General features: G+C 48.2%; 1 protein-coding gene across 1 annotated transcript; it reads left to right on the top strand.

The window, feature by feature from the left end:
• The first annotated feature begins 7,119 nt into the window (after positions 1-7,119).
• PWP2 (PWP2 small subunit processome component) lies at positions 7,120-22,802 on the top strand. Its single transcript, XM_066599439.1, has 21 exons — positions 7,120-7,249; positions 9,428-9,540; positions 9,716-9,810; positions 9,888-9,987; positions 10,070-10,213; positions 10,310-10,445; positions 10,974-11,167; positions 11,577-11,720; positions 11,807-11,877; positions 11,949-12,085; positions 12,212-12,360; positions 16,873-17,020; positions 17,448-17,598; positions 19,052-19,232; positions 19,329-19,476; positions 20,605-20,701; positions 20,785-20,850; positions 20,977-21,195; positions 21,341-21,491; positions 21,700-21,774; positions 22,102-22,802. Exons 1-21 carry the CDS (start codon positions 7,232-7,234, stop codon positions 22,247-22,249), a joined length of 2,685 nt encoding a protein of 894 aa, XP_066455536.1. The 5' UTR covers positions 7,120-7,231; the 3' UTR covers positions 22,250-22,802.
• The last annotated feature ends 787 nt before the right edge of the window (positions 22,803-23,589 follow it).

The raw sequence follows: 23,589 nt of genomic DNA, 5'->3' as shown, positions 1-23,589 counted from the left end.
GTGCGGTGTGTTCATTGCTGTTGGGAAGGGCCACATTTGGCTTCCCTGGATTTTTCTTCTAGACTTCACATCTCATGGTTAGGTGTTTGTATACCCATTCTCTGCTATTAACCCCTTTTTAGTGGCACACCTGGAAAATCTCCGGGGCTTGCTGCACTGACCATGCAGTTAAACCCTGGAAGATTTCTGTGGACAGCTTTAGTGCTGAAATGCTGGCCAGGACACCGTTATTGTGCCACTGTACACGTTTGCCACTTCAAATTACCTCAGGAAAACTCGGGGGTTTGCTGCACTGACATGGTAATAATAAACCTGCCACTGCAGGGGTTAAAGGAGGTATCTCAAAACCAACTCGCCTATCCACCTGATAGGTGATAAAAGTCTGATCATTAAGGCCCCCAATGATTTCAAGAAGAAGGCGCCCTATTACATCACCCGCAATGTGAAGGAGATTGAATGGAGTGGTGGTTGTGTATGGCCGGCAGATAGCCAAATATTGGTGCTTCGCTATTTCTGTCACGTGTGTGATTACCACTTCACTCCATCTGACGTCACTGTGGGTAGGTGCAGCGACGAGAAGAGGGGTACATTAGAGGGTTCTTGCAATTGGTGGTGGTCTCAGCAATGAGACCCCCCATCGATCAGACTTTTATCACCTGTGCTTTGGATAGGTGATGAAAGTTGTTTTTGTACAACCCCTTTAATTACTGATTCTTCCTACACACAAGGACTCGTGTTCAAGGCTGGTGATCTATTCCCACCACATATGATCATACAGTATAGCCCAAAAATAAAGCAGAAGATTCATCATTCAATATTTGGTGTAAAAGTCGCACAATTTGGCGCAAGAATGGTTTGTGCAAAGACGTTATGACTTTGAAGCAGGTACACCGCTCTTACATTTTCCTAAAAAGGCGGTGGGGGTCACTCTGGATCGACAGATTTATGCGTAATTCATACAAGAAGTCCTAATCTAGCTAGCACAGATTTCTGAGATAATGTACCTAATTTATAAAGAGGTGTGTGCCAACAGGGATAATAGCGCCAACGGATGAAATGTCAGTCTTTCTAACTCTTCCTTAGGCCAGGCTCACAGGGGCGTATGGTTACCACATATTACGTGGGCGCTGTACGCCCGTGAGATACGTGATAACTTGCAGGCAATCAATTACATTGCCTTACATTAGTGTGTCGGAATTGCGTAATACACAAGCGCAAAAAAGAGCGCAGCAAGATAGAATCCCATTGTTCTCTATGGGCTAGTATAGACAGTCTGCTCCTTTGCAACGGCGCGGGCAATATAAATTAAAAGAGACCCGTGTACTGTGTATGACACCGTGTGTGAGATACGCTGTCAATTTTGCCGCCATACGCAGCAGTGTACTGGGTCACTGCCCGCTCTAGAGCTACCGGCCGTAACGTGTCCAGATGTAAGCTGTGCAACAGCTACAGGCTTCTAAGGGGGAACATAGGGTAATGTCCTAATCATATCCCAATCATAATATGAAATAGGGTCTGTCTCATCTAACCAAAGAATTGAAGTTGTCACGTGGCGCACACCTCCCTCCAAGCTTGACACAAACGTTCCTGGTTTTTGGTCCTGTAAAGCTTACCACCCCATGATATATGATAAAGAGTGCCTGCTTGTTTAGCTGGCATTGGACATTGTAAGGTGCTGATCTCAGATTGTACAAGAGGAGCAACAGAGGGCAGAAAGGGGCATATTTACTTAGCCCGGTGGTTCATATGCCGTTCTATGGGTCCTTTCAGACGAGTTGGTTATTGTTTGAACGAGCGAGTGATGTCTTTGTTCGCTCTCCTGCAGCCTGTTTATACAGGCGGACACATTGTTGGCTCGTTCAAACAAGAATCGTCCAGTCTTTCGCATTCGCTGTATAAGTGACTAAGAGGGACCGAATGAGCATTCTTTAAACTGAACAATTAGTGAACGAGCCAACGATGGTTGCACTTCTAGATACATTTTGTCAAATAGGGTGGCACCTCTGTGCACTAGATGGAAACCTACGCCGGCGCTGAGGTTTCTGCTATAATGTATGCCAATTTATGACCTCTTATAGTAAATCCGATGGGCCAGGTGTAGCCATGCCCTCTAGTACAGTGTTCCCCAACTCCAGTCCTCAGGGACCACTAACAGGTCATGTCTTCAGGATTTCCTCAGTGTTGCACAGGTGATGTAATTATTGTCGGTCCTCAGGCATTGCCACAGGGGTTCTTACCATAGGATATCCTGAAAACATGACCTGTTGGTGGTCCCTGAGGACTGGAGTTGGGGACCCCTGCTCTGGTACTAGGCCTCACACACTTCCAAAAAGGGTTGTGGCCCAGCGGAGAAGCCCTATGCTAAAATTGAAGCATATCTATTATTGGTACTCTGGACTTTTAGCATGCAAAAGTAGCAAAGTGTTGTTTACAGAGCTGTTTACTTAATCCCCATTTACACGGGACGATTATCGTCAAGTTGTTTAAATACCGGTGGGAGTTTGAACGATAGTCGTCCCGTGTAAATACATGCAGCAAACTGAACGACAAGACGCTTAATATAAACAGCAGTTGTTCACTTCTGAACGACTATTTGGTTACTGTGAATGGAGGTGGGTGGGGGAGAGAACGCTGCCCCACCTCAATGCCGGCAGCGCACTGAGCGATGCCAGTGATCCTCGTTCCTGTGTAACAGCACGGGCATGAGCATCACTGGGACGCTCTGTCGGGCATTGTTTGCCAAAAGGTTCCTCCCGTGTAAAAGGGCCCTTGGAGATCTATTCCTGCTCACACAGGGTCTGTATAGTCCTTGTTAAACAATGGCAGTGGATCCATCTGTTCCCAAAGGGTGCGTTCACACAGCAGCATTAGTGTGAAGTGTGATCTGACCTTCCACAGCAATATAAGTGAATGGGGTCTGAAATCTCTCACAGTGGGAAAAAGCCACAGCGGAAGATAGTTATGCTGCTGATTTTCATATCCACGGTTAGAATCTGAATCAAAATCCACATACGGATTTATTCTGTGATCATAACGTATAGCAGAAAAAGCCATAACGTGGCTCCGGTTGGTAGTTCGGCTCCGGGTCCCATCTTTGTATGTTTTGACAAACAGACTGGATTCTACTAGAGGAAAGCTGCTGGGATCCAGTCATGGATAGTGCCTATAGTCTGAGTTTATGTCCTTACTCCCAGTATTGGTTCTGTAAGCTTCCATTCACTGGAGCCTCTTCTGCTGATATTTAGATGTCCTACAGGTGAAAATTCGTAAAGGATGAGTGTGACAGAGAGAAATGTGGCGGAGGTCCTACCTGCACTCACATCAGTGACAGGGAGAAATGTGGTGGAGGTCCTACCTGCACTCACATCAGTGACAGGGAGAAATGTGGTGGAGGTCCTAGCTGTACCTACATCAGTGACAGGGAGAAATGTGGCGGAGGTCCTACCTGCACTCACATCAGTGACAGGGAGAAATGTGGTGGAGGTCCTACCTGCACTCACATCAGTGACAGGGAGAAATGTGGTGGAGGTCCTAGCTGTACCTACATCAGTGACAGGGAGAAATGTGGCGGAGGTCCTACCTGCACTCACATCAGTGACAGGGAGAAATGTGGCGGAGGTCCTAGCTGTACCTACATCAGTGACAGGGAAAAATGTGTCGGAAGTCCTAGTTGCACTCACATCAGTGACAGGGAGAAATGTGGCAGAGGTCCTAGTTGCACTCACATCAGTGACAGGGAGAAATGTGGCAAAGGTCCTAGCTGCACTCACATCAGTGACGGAGAAATGTGACGGAGGTCCGAGCTGCACCTACATCATATCCAGGCACAAATGTGGTGGCAATGCCATCTTCACCTAACTCATATACAGGGAGAAACGTGGCGGAGTCCTACATCATTTACAGGGAGAAATGCAGTGAAAGTACTAGCTGTACCTATGTTATTTGCAGAGATGTACTGTGAGTCACCATTACATTTTTATTGCTGGCGGGAAATCGCAGATTGCATTTTTTTCAGCAAGATCTGCAACCCCCCCACCTCCCTAATCGCAGTATGTCCTTTTCTTGTCCTTATTATGGACAGAAATTGACCATTAAAGTCAATGGGATTGTGTAAATACGCATGATACATGTGTACACTGTGCAAGGACGCAGAAGGTCTAAATCTGCTGTGACTACGTACAGTTTGTCTATAAAACACTGTGTATTTCATGGACTGAGACTGCATACGCCCGTGTGAATGAGCCCTAAATGTAACTAATCCTTCTGCCAAGTGCTGGCTGCGTCTGCCGGGGAAAGTGGAGAACCGGACCCCGTTGAGGGCCACATTCGGCCCTTGCCTTTGACACAGTGTAGACGACTGCGGTATAATATAGATGCTCCCAGTAAACCGAAAAAACATACTACATGATATATATTTCTTTAGGAGGCCATTCAATGCGTATACTACTGTACTCGGGTAATGGCGTCGTCCTGCCGTAGACATCAGTGTGAACGCACCCTTACATCAGGTAGAGCTGATTACAGCCGCACTGGAGGCTCCATTCAGAGACTGACACAAATCTACCATAACATCCAGCATGGACTGACCTCATTATAGGCAATGGGCTTCGGTCCGGCGTGGTTTGTATCTGGCATAATCGCGCTCGGCACTTCTTGTATTTTCATGGTTCGGCTCCGAGGATAAAGCGGAACCCTAGAAATAAAATGATTGATGTGAAAGGTCTTATGAAGACATGTTCACAGCAGTGCAGGGGGGTCTGGTAAGAGCCTTCACCTCAGATCCCGGATAACATAGTGTAGCATGCTGTGCTGTGTTATCTGGGGAAGTGACGGAGCGCTGGATAGACCCCACAGAGGAGTGTTGTCGCCTGCGCCAGCTGGTCGGGCCAGAATGCTGGGATCAAATGGAACGCTGCTGAAACAGAGATTGAAGCTTGCCACGCTATGAATGTTAGCCTGTGGAGCCATCATGGGTTCCTTCTGAACTTCATTCTTGGCCATCCAAACTGAGTTCCTGAATGGGATTGTAGACTCCATGCGAATGTAGCTTTAAGGCCAAGTTTCTCATGATGCAACATGTATCTGAAGCCCATGGGTTCCTGCACATTAGCCATGCGGCATGCTCTAGACAGGTGCGATTTGCTATGATTTGTAGCCTATGTTTCCCTATGGAGCCTACCTTTCTATTGCAAAGCATGAAAACGCTATTTTCGTGCGGTGCAACTTTTACAGTAGGAAATCCTACTGTGTGTCCCTAAAATAAGCCCTAGCTGCATTACAAACAAAAAAGCAATACATCACCTAACAGCACTGTCCGCTCCACTGCACTTCTCCGAAGCGCTGGCACAGTTCTCTGTAGCGCTTCCTGGTGAGCGGGTTCAAAAATCCCGCCTCCTGGAAGCACTGGCTGTGTTTGGTTAATTGGGTGCTGCCGTGATTGATTCTCGAATGCCGTAGCTCAGCCAATCATAGCCATTCAATGCGATGGCTGTGATTGGTTCTCGAGCACTACAGCGCTCAATAAACCAATCACAGCCATCGCATTGAATGGCTGTGATTGGTTCTCGAGCACCACAGCTCAGCCAATCACTGCAGCGCTCGATGAATCAATCAGAGCCAGCGCTTCCTGGAGGCGGGATTTTTGAATTCCCTCACCAGGAAGCGCTGGCTGAAGACTGCAGACAAGTGTTCCAGAGCTTTGGAGAAGTGCAGCGGAGCGGACAGTGCCTGTTAGGTGATGTACTTTTTTGTTTGTTTTTAATGCAGCTAGGGCTTATTTATGGGGTAGGGCTTATATTTCAGAATCCTTCACGTCTCATTCGTCGTTCAGTTTCTGTGGGACTAAAAATGATTGTTGGTGCCTGCACTTGTCGTTCTCTTTACACAGCGCTCATTCAGTGTTTCACATAGGAATGAGAAGTGAATGACTGTCAACGATGAGTCTGCCTGTCTAATCGGCACCAACTTGCTCGCTCGTGCGGATCTTGTTCGGTATGAAAGGACCCTAAAGCGCTACCTGCTGCTCGGACGGGCCAGCATTGCGCCTGTGCGCAGCTCCACAAAGTAAGTGTAGCATCTGATACTAATGATGAATACTAAGGGGCCTTCCACGCGGTCCGGAGTTAGTCCACGCCGACATTTCTCTGTCAGTGTTATCTCTATGGGGCTTAAATTCTGCACCTGTTAAAATTGGCGCGTCTTTACATGAAAACCGCAAGATTAAATTCCCCAGCCGAAAACCTTCCTAATGCAGAATTAAAGGCATCTTGCGGATGTTTAACATACAGGAGATGTAACTCCGATCTTAAAGTCTGTGGAATAGAATGCAAGAAATGCCAGAAGACACATTCTGCACAGACTGACAACAACCCATCAGCACAGTTATGGCCACGAGAATAATGGAGGGCAGAAAAAAAAAATATACCTGGTCCTAAGCCACGCCCCCTGTTACCATAGCCACAAAGGTGGCAACCCTACTGACTATAACGGGTTCTGCATGGACTGTCCCGTTATTTTGTGGGCGAAATACCATTTTGACCTGTTTTGTAGCAGACATCTAGTATGGAGGCTCCAATTCAGAAAGCAGGAGCCGAGCCGAAAGCAGAGCGCTCATCTACACGCAACAAGGGAGAAGGACCACTAGTGACAGCCCGCAGCTCTGCGCCACTTATATAGAAACTCTAGGTTGAGGCTCCGCCTCGTTGTCACGTGTTCGGTCTCCACACAGCGGCAGGCATATTTGTGATTTCAGCCGCACTTAAGCAGCGCTGCTGATTAGAGCCGCCTGATTGGCTCTTCGGCACCACGTGACTACACAGCGTGCACGCGGATTGCCTTCAGTAGCCGTGCACTACATACTACAGTTAAGCAGACGTGCACTACACACTACACTTAAGCAGCACGGGGTTGGGGTTTAGGGTTAGTGTTTAGGGTTAGCCTAAACCTAACCCCGTGCTGCTTAAGTGTAGTGTGTAGTGCACGTCTGCTTAACTGTAGTGTGTAGTGCACGGCTGCTGAAGGCAATGCGCGTGCACGCTGTGTAGTCACGTGGTGCCGAAGAGCCAATCAGGTGGCTCTAATCAGCCGCGCTGCTTAACTGCGGCTGAAATTCCAAATATGCCAGCGGCAGCCATGGTTTCAGAGCTCACGTGGGAACTATTGGCGGAAGTGACGTCAGGGAAGGGAAGTAGGGCGGCGCACGTGGGCTATATGTGAGAACGCAGCCGGGAAGATGAAGTATTCCTATAAGGTAAGAGCTCCACGTGCACCGTGTCATGTATGTACATATATGTGCTCCGGGGCTGGCTGCTACTGCATAACACAGAGGGTATATGTTGTGTGTGACACATAACCATTACCAGGAGACCCCCGAGCACAGCCAGGACCCCTCAGCAGCAGAGCTAACAGGGCTCACTAGAATAAGATATCAGACCCCAGGTGCCAGCGTAAGGGTATATATGTACTATTGGTGGAAGGCAGAGCCAATATGTGTGCACTATAGGTGACTGATGGCCTGTCGACGGCCGGGGGCTATATATGCGCTATGGGTGACTGACGGCCGGAGGCTATATATGCACTATGGGTGACTGACGGCCGGAGGCTATATATGCGCTATGGGTGACTGACGGCCGGGGGCTATATATGCGCTATGGGTGACTGACGGCCGGGGGCTATATATGCGCTATGGGTGACTGACGGCCGGGGGCTATATATGCGCTATGGGTGACTGACGGCCGGGGGCTATATATGCGCTATGGGTGACTGACGGCCGGGGGCTATATATGCGCTATGGGTGACTGACGGCCGGGGGCTATATATGCGCTATGGGTGACTGACGGCCGGGTGCTATATATGCGCTATGGGTGACTGACGGCCGGGTGCTATATATGCGCTATGGGTGACTGACGGCCGGAGGCTGTATATGCGCTATGGGTGACTGACGGCCGAAGGCTGTATATGCGCTATGGGTGACTGACGGCGGGGGGCTATATATGCGCTATGGGTGACTGACGGCCGGGGGCTATATATGCGCTATGGGTGACTGACGGCCGGGGGCTATATATGCGCTATGGGTGACTGACGGCCGGGGGCTATATATGCGCTATGGGTGACTGACGGCCGGGGGCTATATATGCGCTATGGGTGACTGACGGCCGGGGGCTATATATGCGCTATTGGTGACTGACGGCCGGGGGCTATATATGCGCTATGGGTGACTGATGGCCGGGGGCTATATATGCGCTATGGGTGACTGATGGCTGGGGGCTATATATGCGCTATGGGTGACTGATGGCTGGGGGCTATATATGCGCTATGGGTGACTGACGGCCGGGGGCTATATATGCGCTATGGGTGACTGATGGCTGGGGGCTATATATGCGCTATGGGTGACTGATGGCTGGGGGCTATATATGCGCTATGGGTGACTGTCGGCCTGTTGATGGCCGGGGGCTATATATGCGCTATAGGTGACTGACGGCCGGTGGCTATATATGCGCTATGGGTGACTGACGGCCGGTGGCTATATATGCGCTATGGGTGACTGACGGCCGGGGGCTATATATGCGCTATGGGTGACTGACGGCCGGGGGCTATATATGCGCTATGGGTGACTGATGGCTGGGGGCTATATATGCGCTATGGGTGACTGTCGGACTGTTGATGGCCGAGGGCTATATATGCGCTATGGGTGCACGGCAGAGGGTATATATGCCCTATAGGTGACTGACGGTCTGTGGACGGGCGAGCAGAGAGAATGCCAGTATATAACAGAGGCCAGCAGAGAGGATGCCAGTGTATAACAGAGGCCCGTCAGCGAGGATGCCAGTGTATTATAGAGGGCCAGCAGAGAGAATGCCAATGTATTATAGAGGGCCTGCAGAGAGGATGCCAGTATATAGCAGAGGCCCGTCTGCGAGGATGCCAGTGTATAACAGAGGCCCGTCTGCGAGGATGCCAGTGTATAACAGAGGCCCGTCTGCGAGGATGCCAGTGTATAACAGAGGCCCGTCTGCGAGGACGCCAGTGTATAGCAGAGGCCCGCCAGCGAGGACGCCAGTGTATAACAGAGGGCCGGTAGCGAGTTTTTAAAATTGCCATTGCAAATCCGCAACAAAATTCACATTGGACCTGCAGATTTGGTGCAGATATCGCAGAATATCTTGATTCATGTGACAGCACCCTTATGGGTGGACGGCAGCCACGATGTATATGTATAATATATCCTTATTACGTTACACGTCTGGCACAACCAAGGCTGACACACTTGGGGCAGTAGTCTTGTACATGTAGCACCGTCTCTTCTAGTCTTGTCCAGGACCATTTATAATGATGATGCTTTGCTGTTTCATAAGCCCCTCCCCCACATCAGTCACGTGAAGCCGCCATCTTGTGTATTATTCACCTCTATGACCTCTTTTGCCTCCAGTTCAGTAATCTCCTGGGCACGTTCTACCGCAGTGGGAACCTGACGTTCACCCCGGATGGGAACTCCCTCATCAGCCCTGTGGGGAATCGGCTCAGCGTCTTCCATCTGAAGAAGTAAGTAGGATCGCCTTGTCACGTCTTTTCTGCGCTCGGATGAATGTGTAATGTCTGGAGCATTGTCTCGTCATGCCTGCGGTGTGTGGATTAACGGATTATGTTTTGGGGATCGCCTCGTCATGTCCACTTGACAAGTCCGGTGCCACCAATGACCATTCTTCTTCCCCATCAGTAATCGTGCGGAGACTCTGCCTTGGGCGACGCGTTGCAACATCACGTGTGTGGCCTTGACCCCGGACGGCTCTCTAGGGATCGTGGTGGATGAAGGTAAGGGGTTGTGGTCCCGTCATGGCTGACTCTGGGGAGGGGACCCGGTGTAATCCCACTGTCTGCTTTCTCCACAGAGGGGTCCGCACTTCTCATCAGCATAGTCACTAAGGCCGTCCTCAATACCTTCAACTTCCAGCAGCCGGTGAATGCCGTAAGCTTCTCGCCAGATGGCAAGTGAGTGCCTTGCGTTACAGATCAGACCGTGCGCCGTCCTGACTACTTTCTTGACAGCCTTTTCCCATGTTTTGTCCTGCAGGAAGTTCTTGGTGTGTAAAGGCTCAGTGGTGCTCATGTACCATGCGCCGGGGAAGAGGCGCGAGTTCAACGCTTTTGTCTTGGAAAAGTCTTACTTTGGTCCCGTTGATGATACAATGTGCGTTGACTGGACCGACGACTCCAAGTAGGTGCCACGATGGGGAGGGCACTGGGTTCAGTGTGTTCTGATGTAGTTCTACCTCTGATGTTGGCACTCCTGTTTTTTTGTTTTTTTTTCCAGGTGCTTTGCAGTTGGCAGTAAGGATATGACCACCTGGGTGTTTTCAGCAGAACCCTTAGAGAATGCAGCCCGCTTTAGTATTGGTGGACACAAGGAAGCCATTGTATCATGCTTCTTCAAAGACAACAGTCTGGATGTGAGTGGTGTTAGATGAGGGTGACTTAGGCCCAATGTCCACGGGGCATCTGTGCAGAAGATCCGCAATTCAAGCCACCCATAGGAAATCATGGGCATTCGCAACTGAATTTAAGCATGCAGATTTTTCTTACAGGCCTTTCGGTGCGGGAAACAAAATCGCAGCATGCTCCATTTCAGTGCGGTTCCTGCACAGACGGCTTCCATTGAAGTCAATGAAAGATGTCCAAGCTGCGGCCCTACCACAATTCAATTGCGGATGGGCCGCAGATTCCGTGGGCAAGCAGGAGTTTAACAAAAAAAAAAACTGTACTGTGCATGTGCGCCGGCCAGCATTTCCGCACACATCCACAGTACAGAAAATGAAGACCCGGAGAGGGATATCCGGTCGCCGGCCGCGGGCAGGGTCGGTTTCCGCTGCGGGCTCGTGCATGCGGAATCCGACCCGCCCGTAGACATATGAAGTCTTATGGTGGGTAGCACCCCACTATCCTGTGTTCTCTGCTCACTGCCGTCTTCTCCTTTACAGCTGTACAGCATATGTGGTGCTGGTACAATACGCATATGGAAGTCTAATTTCGAGCTTACGGACCTCAGGCCACGAAAACCCAGGAAGGAGCGCCCACTAAATGAAATGGATGTAGAGAACGGAGAGAAAATCCGAGGCTCAGTCAAGGAGGAGGACGACGACAGTGAGAAGTTGTATTACAATAGTAATGGCAAGTAAGTCTACTCCACCTGTAGTGTATGCCTGACTATGAATAGTTCTTCTTGTGGCTGACAGGGTATCCTTTTGTGGGATATATGAGCCCTGTGTGGAGCAGAGTGTTAGTGGTTCAATTCTAAGGTTGTGGGTTCAATCCCCGCTTGGGTCAGGTAGCCGGCTCAAGGTTGACTCATCCTTCTGAGGGCAGTAAACTTGGTACCCAGCTTGCTGGGGGGGGGGGGGGGGGCAATGGCAAACCACCCTGTAAAAACAGTCTTCCAGGAAAACGTCACAATGTGACGTCACCCTAGGAGTCGGTCATGGCTCGGTGCTTGTACCAGGGAACTTTACCTTTTGTGAGACATTTCTGTTACTTGGGCCGTGGACATTTCTTCCTGTTCATATCTTGTGTCCCCTTGTCCCCAGGCATCACCTCAATAAAGCAGGAGACTTCACTATGTTGACTGCCGCTGCCTTCCACAAGAAACTGCGTATCCTGGTGAGCGGTTTTGCGAATGGAACGTTCCACATTCACGAGCTGCCGGACGTTAATCTCATCCACTCCCTCAGGTATTGCTGCGCCCCCTGATTGTTGATGGTGACGTCATGTTGTATACTATCCCTTCCCCGTGGGGTAACGCTGTTCCCTCTTGTAGTATTTCAGGTCAGAGCATCTCCTCCATCACTATAAACAGCACGGGCGACTGGATCTCGTTTGGTAGCAGTGGTAGGTACAGTTCTGCTTCTTCTCCTAATGGGGTGCCCCCCACAGTGGGTAACGACTGCTATGTTTGACAGGTTTGGGTCAGTTATTGGTGTGGGAATGGCAGAGCGAATCGTATATCCTGAAGCAGCAGGGACATTTCAACAACATGGTGGCGCTGTCTTACTCTCCTGATGGCCAGCACATTGCCACTGGTGGAAATGATGGCAAGGTAGGAGGTCTAAGCTGAGCTGATGTAATAGTATTCTGATCACGTCACCATAATGGTGACTGATAAAAATCCAGCGATTGTGCTGTGTGTTCATTGTATTCCTTCTACGTGTCTTATTCTCCACAGGTGAAAGTATGGGACACGACTAGTGGCTTCTGCTTTGTGACGTTCACAAACCACACGAGCGGCATCACCGCTGTCGCCTTTACCAGTAATGGGCAGGTTTTGGTCAGCTCCTCCTTGGATGGTACAGTCCGAGCCTACAGCTTGTTGAGGTAGGGGTATATACACTGTCCTACCAAAAGTAATTGGACACATCAGTAAAGGCCCATTTAGACACCGATTATTGCTCAAAAGCCATCTTTTGAGCAATAATTGTTGTGTGTAAATGTGCCCACCTATCCGTTTTCTGCTGAATGATCGATTTCAGTTCAGCCTGAAATCCTTCATTCAGCAGAAGAGCTGATAAGAAGGGACCGCACGCTGTGTTCTGCCCGGGAAGCGCTAATTACATTCTCAGGTGTAATCAGCGCAGCAGAACAAATAATTTATTCAGAGAACAGCAGGTGGTCCTCTGAATAAATTCAACTCTTGGCGGCTCACAAGCTACTAATTAGTACTAATAGGCATTAGTACCAGTTAGTAGATTATGCAAAATGATCGCTCAAAAGCCATCTTTTGAATGATATTCTTTGTGTCTAAATGCACCTTAAAGAATCAAAAGGAGTAGTTTTTTACATAGCGGGGCTCCTTTTGGCCTTAATGATATTGGATACTCTCTGGCATACTTTTTATTGACGTCTGATATACTTCAGCTGGCGTTTCCCTGCATTCATCCTGCAAACATCTAGTAAGTTCTCTTCCAAGAAATTGTAATGACAGTTTGCCTTATTGTAACATGAACAGTATGTCCTTGTGTTTTTTTTTTTTTTACGTGTACGTGTTTTATTTTTTTAAATTTTTATTTTATTTTGGGTGGCCGATTTTTACTTTTTTTGGGATGTGACTTCTTGTTGTTGTGTCATGGTTATGTTCACATCCTTTTTCGTACCCTGTTTTACTTAGAATTGTGGTGCCAGTCTGTTATGGATTACTCTCAAGGCAAATGGACGCTGTTCATATTTCCTGACCCAACATTCTAGTTCATTCCAAAGATGTTCAGTAGGGTTCAGGTCGGGACTCTGCGCACACCAGTCCAATCGTTGAACATCTATCTCCGTAACTAACACAATATTTTCTAGGATGTTACGATACACCTCCGTGTTCATGGTTCTTGTCACTACTACCAACTTCCCCAGACCATAATGGAGCCACCACCGTACTTAACTGTTGGCTCAACACACTAAGGCTGAAGGCGTTCCCCAGGCTCATCCACACCCAGGTACCTTCATCTGATGTGAAGATAGAGTAATATAGTAACATAGTATGTAAGGCCGAATGAAGACATTGTCCATCTAGTCCAGCCTTCTATCCTACTGTGTTGATCCAGAGGAAGGCTAAAAACCCCAAGGCCAGAAGCCAATTAGCCCTTTTGGGGAAAAAATTCCTTCCCGACTCCCTAATGGCAATCAGACTGTTCCGTGGATCAACCCCTAATAGTTCCTACCTGCCTGTATACCAGGATTGACACTTAACCTAATATTTATATCCTGTAATATCCTTCTCCAGAAAGACATCAAGTCCCCTTTTAAACTCCTCTATGGATTTTGCCATCACCACTTCCTCCGGTAGAGAGTTCCACAGTCTAACTGCTCTTACAGTAAAGAACCCCTTTCTGTGTTGGTGATGAAACCTACTTTCCTCTAATCGTAGCGGATGTCCTCTTGTTACCGTCGTGGTCCTGGGTGTAAACAGATCGCGGGAGAGATCCTTGTATTGTCCCCTCATATACTTATACATGGTTATTTGGTCGCCTCTTAACCTTCTTTTTTCTAGAGTAAATAGACCCAATTTGGATAGCCTCTCTGGGTATTCCAGTCCCGTCATTCCATGTATTAGTTTAGTTGCCCTTCTTTGAACCCCCTCAAGCACTGTGACATCTTTCCTGAGCACCGGTGTCCAGAATTGTACGCAGTATTCCATGTGAGGCCTGACAAGTGCCTTATATAATGGAAGGATAATGTTCTCGTCCTTCGCCCCTATACCTCTTTTAATGCACCCCAAGACTTTATTTGCCTTTGCAGCAGCTGACTGGCATTGGTTACTCCAGTTTAGTCTATTATCCACTAATACCCCCAGATCCTTTTCCATATCACTTTTCCCTAGCAGTACCCCATTCAGTGTATATTGATGACATCCGTTTCTCCTGCCCATGTGCATAACTTTACATTTTTCAACATTTTTCAACATTGAACTTCATTTGCCATTTTTCTGCCCAAGCCCCCAGCTTATCCTCCCGTAGCCTTGGCTTCAAGTTCGATTTGACGTACAGACATACCCCTCCCCCTTTCTGGTTCCTTCGGTCTCTTCTGAAGAGATTGTACCCCTGCAAATTCACCACCAATCGCACTTATCATCAAGCCATGTTTCAGTAATTCCGACTATATCATAGCTTTCATCAGTCATTCTCGCTTCAAGCTCACCCACTTTACCGATCAGACTTCGTGCATTCGTGGTCATACAATTTATATCATTTTTTTTGTTTTTTAAATTTGTTTTGTTGCTATTCGTACTTATGGCTGATCTATCAGTTCTAACTGTACTAACCCCACACCCTGCTCGACCCCCATTCCCTTTGCTTGGACCCGGATCGCTAATTACACTGGCTACCCCACTATTTCTCATTTTACCCTCCCCCCCAGTCCCTAGTTTAAACACTCCTCCAGCCTTCTAGCCATCTTTTCCCCCAGCACAGCTGCACCCTCCCCATTAAGATGCAGCCTACCCCTACGGTAGAGCCTGTAGCCGACCGCAAAGTCAGCCCAGTTCTCCAGGAACCCAAATCCCTCCTTCTTACACCAACTCCGGAGCCACTTGTTTACCTCCCTAAGATCCTGCTGCCTTTCTAGTGTGGCTTTAGGTACAGGTAGTATTTCCGAGAAAACTACCCTGGAGGTCCTTGCCCTGAGCTTGGACCCTAAGTCCCTGAAATCATTTTTGAGGGCCCTCCATTGACCTCTAACTTGTTCATTGGTGCCAACGTGCACCATGACCGCTGGATCCTCACCAGCCCCTCCCAGTAATCTGTCAATCCGATCCGCAATGTGTCGAACTCGAGCGCCAGGAAGACAACACACCGTTCGACGATCCCGGTCTTTATGGCAGATTGCCCTCTCTGTCCCTCTTCTAATTGAGTCCCCCACCACTAGGACCTGTCTAGCCTGCCCTGCGCTCCCCGTCCCCGTCTCACTGGAGCAGTCATCCCCCTGGCGTTCAGAGGGCATGTCATGCTGCAGTGGTGCTGGCTCTGTAATGGCATTGCCCTCATCTGCCAACGTTGCAGACATGTTGGGTTGTGCCAGTTCAGGACCAGCCTCCCTGGATCTATTCCCTCTACGCCTCCTTCTATCTGACACCCAGCTGACTGCCTGCTCCCCCTGCTCTTCCGTACTACCATCCGCCCCCGCCTCTACCCCAGCGAGTGCCTGCTCAGTGAGCACCAAACTCCTTTCCATGATGTCAATGGCTCTGTTTTGCCAGTTGCCCATTTAGATCCAGAATTTGGGCTTCTAAATGTGCGACGTGCACGCATCTTGCGCAACAGTATGCACCCTCGATCGGCTGATCAAGGACCGCATACATTGCACAAGTAGCACACTGGATGACATTGCCAGGCATGGAGCTCATCCTAATGGGGATCTACAATTTACTTGTGGAAGTAGTGAAGATAGACTTGTTCACACGCTGCCGCAACCGCTGACCCGCTGCCACAACCGCTGACCCGCTGCCGCAACCCCTCACCCGCTGCCGCAACCCCTCACCCGCTGCCGCAACCCCTCACCCGCTGCTACCTCTGTGCAACCACTCACACGCTGCCGCTCTCGCGCAACCTCTTACCCGCTGACACTTATGCGCAACCAGTCAAAAAAATTTTTTTTTTTATTCCCCCCTCACAAACACTTAGACCCCCAGACACACACACACACACGGAAGACACCACTAACCAGATACACAGAAGACACACACTTAGCTCACAAACACACACAGAAGATACTTATCAGCTCCTCCACTCCTCCGCTCCTCCTGGTGACGTCACCCGCTGTCCCGGCGGCCGCTCACTCTGCCCTCCTGTCTCAGCTGCTCCGCTGAACTCCTGGTGGCCTCTTGGCGCCAGTTGCTGCGCTCCGGTCTCACTGGTCACTCCTGCCCCCGCACCTGCTTCGGCTGCCCCCGCACCTGCTTCGGCTGCTGAGCTGCTCCGCTGTCCCCTTCAGCTCCCCGCTCGTGCCTCCGTCTCGTGCCGCTGCTCCTGGCGTCTCGTCTAATGTGATTCATCACTTCATAGAATGTTCTTCCATTGTTCAGGTGTTCAATGACTGCACTCCTTGCACCATTGTAGACAGGTCGATTCATTTTTTTAGAGAGAACTTGCCAGACATTTGCAGGATGAATGAATGGAAATACCAGCTGAAGAGTTTCCGACGTTAGTAGGAAGTATGCCAAGGAGTGTAGCAGATGTTATTAAGGCTAAAGCATTCCTCACTAAGTATCGTCATATGTAAATAAATACTACTTTTGATTCTTGCTCAGGTATCCAGTTACTTTTAGTAGGAGAATGTATCTATAAGTGGCCTCTGCTGCCTGTCTGGTGCAAGCGTCATGGGGCTCATCGCTCAGTCTCATTCCAGGTATCGTAACTTCAGGACGTTCACGTCTCCCCGGCTGACCCAGTTCTCCTGCTTGGCTGTAGACGGCAGTGGTGACCTTGTGTGTGCCGGCGCACAGGACGCGTTTGAGGTGTACGTGTGGAGCATGCAGACTGGGAAACTTCTGGATGTGAGTGATTATATAAGAGGCAATAAATGTGTTAAAAAACAAAATACACCATAAATCTCAGGTCTGATTTGCCTCTGGTTGTTAGGCATCTGGCTGCGGTAGGAGTCCTTCCCCCAATGCTCTGAAAGCCACACCCCCTTACTGAAGCCACACCCCTTCCCCGACTACTTCCAAAATGATTTCTGCATGGCAATAAAATCTTGCCAGCTGAGGAACCTGAGTTCTGATTGCTTCTCTCGTTCAAGGATATCCCTTAAACTAATATCACGTGATCGACAGTCGTTTCTCTCGTTCAAGGATATCCCTTAAACTAATATCACGTGATCGACAGTCGTTTCTCTCGTTCAAGGATATCCCTTAAACTAATATCACGTGATCGACAGTCGTAGGTAAAAAATCTGTATATTAAGGCTTCTGTTATTATTAGGTATTAGCTGGACATGAGGGGCCAGTCAGCAGTGTGGCATTTAACCCCTGGAAGTCTGTCCTGGCCACCGCCTCTTGGGACCGAACAGTCCGACTTTGGCACATGACGGACAGCTGGAGGACGACGGAGACCTTGAGTATAACCGCAGAAGGTAAGTAGATGATTGGCTGCACATGGCTCATGCATACTGAGCTCTGCCTTATAGGGATCAATATGGTCGCTCCCAGTAAGCTGCTCAGCTGCGGCTACATAGACTTGTGTGTAACGTAGTTGACAGTGGCAGTCGTGGGACTTTCATGCATCTATTTTTACCATATCTACTGCGTGATATCGTGTTCCTTTATTAAGCTCACATGATTTAATAGACGTGTAGCTGTTACGTGTTGTGTGAGGGCGCAGGAGGTGGAGCTGCTACAGTATATGCAGTGACCTTTTCCACAGACACTCTTTTGAATTGCGTTTTGCGAAGTCTGGTGGCTGATTTAAGAATGCTTTTACATGGAACGCCTATTCAGATTTCCGCAATCCAGCGAGAATCTGAATGAGAGAAGTCGTTCGCTTCTTCAGTTTGTGAAAACTGAACGACGTATCGTTCTATGTACTGTGAATGGAGGTGGGTGGGCCGGAACGATCCCTGGCCTGCTCTGCCTTGGCACAATTAGCAATGCTCGTTCCTGTATAAAAGCACCCGTAGAGGTCTAAGGTTATACCTACAGATAGAGCCTGGTGTCGAATGTAATTAGTAAAAGTAGCAGGACGACGTTCACATCAGATGAACATTGTCAACTATTTTGTATGTGTGGATGGTGACATTCATTAGTCAAAGGCTTTATCGCAACTAGAGCTTTCATCTTGGTTTTGTTTTAAAGTTCTTCAGCTCTTGATGCCGTCCATGTTTTTACAGGCTGGATTGTAGCTAGATCTGCAATCTTAGTCTTCTTTCAAAAATTACATTTTGACGCAAAATTGCATGAAGGTGCATATGTATAATGTGCGAGCTGGTATATTGACAACATGCTAGGTGTATAATTTCAGAAAATACATGGTTATGGGGATTTTGTATGTTGTGTTGTGTTTTTTTTGTTTTAATCAATTTTATGATTTAGGTCTAATTTGTGAATGTCAAGTGTGAAAAATGACAAAAAACCATTGGCAGCGAAGGGTAAAAGGATGTTCCAGGGAAATACTATTGATGACCTGTCCTCAAGATAGATCATCGATAGTTGATCGGCTGGGCTCTGTTGCTCAGGACTCTAACCGATAAGCTGAGTGGGCGCATGCTGTCAGCACTGCAAACATACAGAGGTTGGAGCGGAAGCCTCTGTGCCGACCTTCGTGTAGTGGCCGGCACTGGTAACTGCAGGCATGGCTCTCATTGAAATCAACGCAAGCTGTGCCTGCAGTTACAAGCGCCAGCCACTACACCGAGGTCTGAGCGGAGACTTCTGCTTCGACCTCTGTGTATTCGCGGCACTAACAGCATGCGCCCACTTAACTGATCAGGCCGGGTCCCAAGCAACGGAGCCCAGCCGATCAACTATTGATTACTAGTATTTCCTTTAATATTGTGCCAGTGTTGACCACAAGTCCTGTCTCTTACTCAGCGCTGGCAGTCACTTTCCGTCCGGATGGCAGGGAACTGGCGGTGGCGTCCCTGGATGGTCAGATCACCATGTGGGACTCGGAGAAGGGGATTCAGACAGGATCCATAGAGGGAAGACATGATTTGCAGATGGGACGCAAAGAGACGGATAAAATTACTGCCAAACACTCCGCTAAGGGAAAGTAAGTAACTGCGCCGCCTCCGCCTGACAGTGACAGCCTTACACATCTATCATATTCTAAGACCTGTCACCTTCCTGATCTGTGTTTATTTCTCAGGGCCTTCACTTCACTGTGTTACTCGGCAGATGGAAACGCTCTCCTTGCCGGCGGCGCCTCTCGTTTTGTATGCATTTACCACGTCCGAGAGCAGCTGCTGGCCAAAAAGTTTGAAATCTCCTGTAATTATTCTCTGGATGGCATGGAGGTGAGGACTGCAAGTGATTGGAAATAAAGGGGTTAATGTAAGGAGTTTGAGGGTAATAACCTCCTATTGCTGCTCCGAACATGATGGCAATACACTGCTGCTTCGGATCTGTCTGTTACATTATCTGTCTCGTAGGCTAACTTCACACGGGCGAGTGGAAATTGGGCCGTGAATCCCGCCTCCTAATCGCGCTCCCCACCATGTGAAGGCTCCAGGGAGGCGAGGCGGTTTCATGTGAAAAGAGCCCTCGCAGCACTTCGGGGATGAAGGGATCCTCCGGCGCGGCTGTTACAGCCGCGACAGAGGATCGCAAAGTTTCTCCCATTACTTTCAATGGAGCCCGCGCTGCGAGATAGAACATGCCTGTATTTGTTTCTTGCGTCACGGTGCCATGCAGAAAAACCTCGCTTATGTGTATGACCCCATTCATGGGGTTCTTATTTGTGTGTCTCGTAATGCACAAATCTCATGCGATTTTATTTATTCCAACCCCTCCCCCTCCCCACCCCCCGGCATCACGGTGCGGGAAAAAAATCGCGGCATGACCTACTTTTTGGACATTCCCTCGGAATGTCTTGTCCATTGTTTTCAGTGGAATCGGAAATAACCGCACAGCATGCGAGTACGATGTGATGCGAGATTTCTCATTGGAAACACTTGAAGATTCTCAGGCATGGCTCTTATTGTTCCATGAAGTGATGGGATGCATTTTTGACACAAAAGCCTTACATCCATGGGGACATCAAGATCGCACCTGTTTCTATTGATGACCTATATCCTCAGTATAATCATTATGTATCCTCAGGTAATCCTTAATTGATCAGCTGGGGTCCGTTGCTTGCGGTCCCAGATGATCAGCTGTTAGGATGCCCGCTGTCAGAGTGGAAGCAGATGGCATCGACCCCTGCTTAGTGGACGGTGGTGGTAATTGCAGGTGCAGCTCCTAATAAGAAACGAGAGCTGTGCCTGTAATTACTGGCACTGGTCATTACACAGGAGTCGGCTCTGTAACCTATGTATGTATGAACAACCGATTGATCAGGGGGGTCTCCAGCTAATCAGCTATTGATGTCCTATTCCCCTCCGTCTGCGCCTCTCTCACTCTTCTCTTTCTCCAATTTCCATCAGGAATTTCTTGACCGCCGAAAGATGACAGAGTTTGGGAGTCTTGCATTAGTTGATGAAGGAAGTGGTGTTGCTCTGAGTCTTCCAGGAGTTCGTTTAGGTAGAGTCCCGTCTTTAGATAGATTTTGGTCATCTGTATGGAGTTTGCTTTTATTGGGAGATTCACTGATGGACATTTTTCAGGTGACATGAGCAGCCGGCACTTCAAGCCTGAAATACATGTGACATCCTTGCGCTTCTCTCCAACCGGTGAGTAATAAAGTACTTGCAGCCCATAAAGTGATACTGGATGCTGAGTATAGAATGTGACTGGGGGATATAATATAGACTGTAGGATAGTTCAGGTTTTCTATGAACATTGTCTTGTCTTCGCAGGGCGTTGTTGGGCAGCCACGTCTACTGAGGGTCTCCTCATCTACTCTCTTGACTCCAGTTTGATGTTTGACCCTTTCCAGCTGGATGAAGAAGTGACAGCTGGGAGTGTACATCGAACGCTGCGTAAAGGCGAGTGGACTCTGGCTCTTCTGATGGCTATGAAGCTCAACGAACAACGGCTTCTACAGGAGACCCTGGAGAGCGTGCCATACACGGACAGTGAGTACCCTAATAATGCTAGCCGCCATGTTGCATACATTTTAGGACAGGTCTGTAGATCTCCTGCACATGTCATTGGTGGCTTCTTGTCGTGACGTCACTTTCCGGGTTCCATAGTATATTGTGTCTGGTTTCTTTATTGCAGTTAAGGTTCTCTGTTCCGCACTTCCGGAGAGTTATATCGAACGCCTGCTGGTGTTCCTTGCAGCTCAGATTGAGAGTTCCCGGCATCTGCAGTTTTATCTGATCTGGGCTCATGAGTTGTTGATGCAGCACGGCCAGAAGCTGAAGGCTCGGTAAGCAGCCGATGAGTCTATATATCTAACGCTGAATAATTTTATCTTTATGCCTTCAGGATTTTAGAAATCTGTAAATGCAAACTGTTTGATGTTTCTCTGTAGTCTCCCTTCTACTCACCTGATCCCAAATTACCAGGTGACAGAAGCCTACAGGTTTATTAGTGAATATCAGAATACTGATCCTCTTCCCTTGCTGTCCACACAGATCAGTTTCCTTAATGCCAGCCATTCACTCCCTGCAGAAGAGTATTCAGAGCCACTTCACAGAACTCTCAAAGCTGTAAGTACAAGTAGCTTTCTAACCCCATATAATGTGCCCCAATCCTCTGTCATTTCCTTCTCTGCTAGATCTCTAGGCTTCCTTTTCCGTTTCTTCCCTGCTAGATCTCAAGTGTTCCTTTCCCACTTCTTTGCTAGATTCCAAGTCTTCCTGCCTCGCTCTTTCTCTTCTAGATTCCCAGTACTTTGTCTCACTGCTTCTCTGCTAGATTCCCAGTATTCCTGCCCTGCTCCTCGCCTACCGGATTCCCTCCAACCCTCGCCTGCCGGATTCCCCCAACCCTGGTCCTTGAAATTCCCATTTTTATTTTCTTATGTTTCTTTCTAGTTGTGATTGGAATCGATACAACATGAGGTTTGCCATCTGCCTTTCTAAACAGCGAGGAGTGAAGCGATTACCTGAAGAACGCGACAGTGACATGGACTCTGAGGTGGAGTCTATGGCTGATAGTAGTAAAGAAGAAGAGATTGAGTGATAATGCGAATGATGGAGATGATGTTGGATTGTTCCCGTCCTACCTCTCCACACTGTTTCGCTGGATCGGAGTAAGACGCGCAGTCTTGGTCTTCAGCACATTTCTTGTTGTAAGCACATCTGTGAAGAGATAGTTGATGTCACCTCGAGGGAAGAGTCAAGAGGTCTGCAGGACCATCTGTTCTGGCTCTGTTCAAACCGTATTTTCAGGCTCCATTTTGGCGATCCAACTGAATGCGTTCTTTTTCAGTATTTGTTCCGCATGGAATTAGTATAGATGACTGGGCTGTTCTGTCCGGAACAAATGCCGAAAAGAAAGCTGCTCAGACACGGGTCTTATTAGTCAATTTGACTTATGAACACCTATGAACTCGTCTCCGAGTTCCATCTGAATCCTGTTTTCAGGGACTCCGGTGCCACCCCAGGAACAGCCCGAAATCTAGTCTATACAGTTCCTTATTGAAACACATGTACATATATAGTTTATATACTGCATCTGTATAGCTGAGAGTCTTCACCCTTGGTGAGAATAATAAAACTCTTGTTTTTTGTTCCTTGGTCTTCTTTTGGTCATCTGGGGTTTTAATCTTGAGTCTATGCATCAATTCATGAGGTGGGGGGGATGCAGGACGCAGGGGAGCTCTTTAGACTTAAGGGTAACATACCACTCATTTTTGACCACATCGTTGAAGTTTACACTTAACTACTTCTAATCGACATGTCAGTATGACTATAATAATATCACATTTATTTTTGAGAACGATAAACAAAAAATTTAATGATGGGATTGTGTGAGGATTTGTTTTTTTCCATATTTTTCATATTTTTTTTTTACCAGAACCATTTTGGGATAGATCTGACTTTTTATTCAAATTTTTTAAGAGACTGGTTGCCCCCAATTTATTTATCTGTTTTTGGGGGGTGATCATCGTACAGGATAAATATTGCACTATTTCTTCATTTGGGAGACAAGGAAGCCACCACCATCTGTTAAGCCATTTAAAATCGACAGCGCCATCCAATCATGGCCGTGTGCTAGCCGTCAAAGACAGCTGATATCCGCCATGTATGGAGTGAGCTCAACGCCTGACACTGCTCTGTATAAACCCCACGCATCTGTGTACAACTGATGTCGCCAAGTGGTTAAAGGAAAAAAATTATGCCCCTGATTACCCCCCAGACTGGAACTTGTCCTTGCAGGAATTGTTATTCATCTCCTGGATATCTACAAATATATAAGAGGCTGCAGTTGTTGCTCCCAGAATCTAAAAGAGAACAGTCCTTGCAGGACACAGTAAGTTGTGTTCAAGACCATGTGCGACTGGACTGCAGTGGAAGCAG

Source organism: Eleutherodactylus coqui, chromosome 4 (assembly GCF_035609145.1).
Source record: "Eleutherodactylus coqui strain aEleCoq1 chromosome 4, aEleCoq1.hap1, whole genome shotgun sequence".
NCBI lineage: Eukaryota > Metazoa > Chordata > Amphibia > Anura > Eleutherodactylidae > Eleutherodactylus > Eleutherodactylus coqui.
Note: the sequence above shows the minus strand (reverse complement) of the source record. Positions and strands in the feature narration are given on the sequence as shown.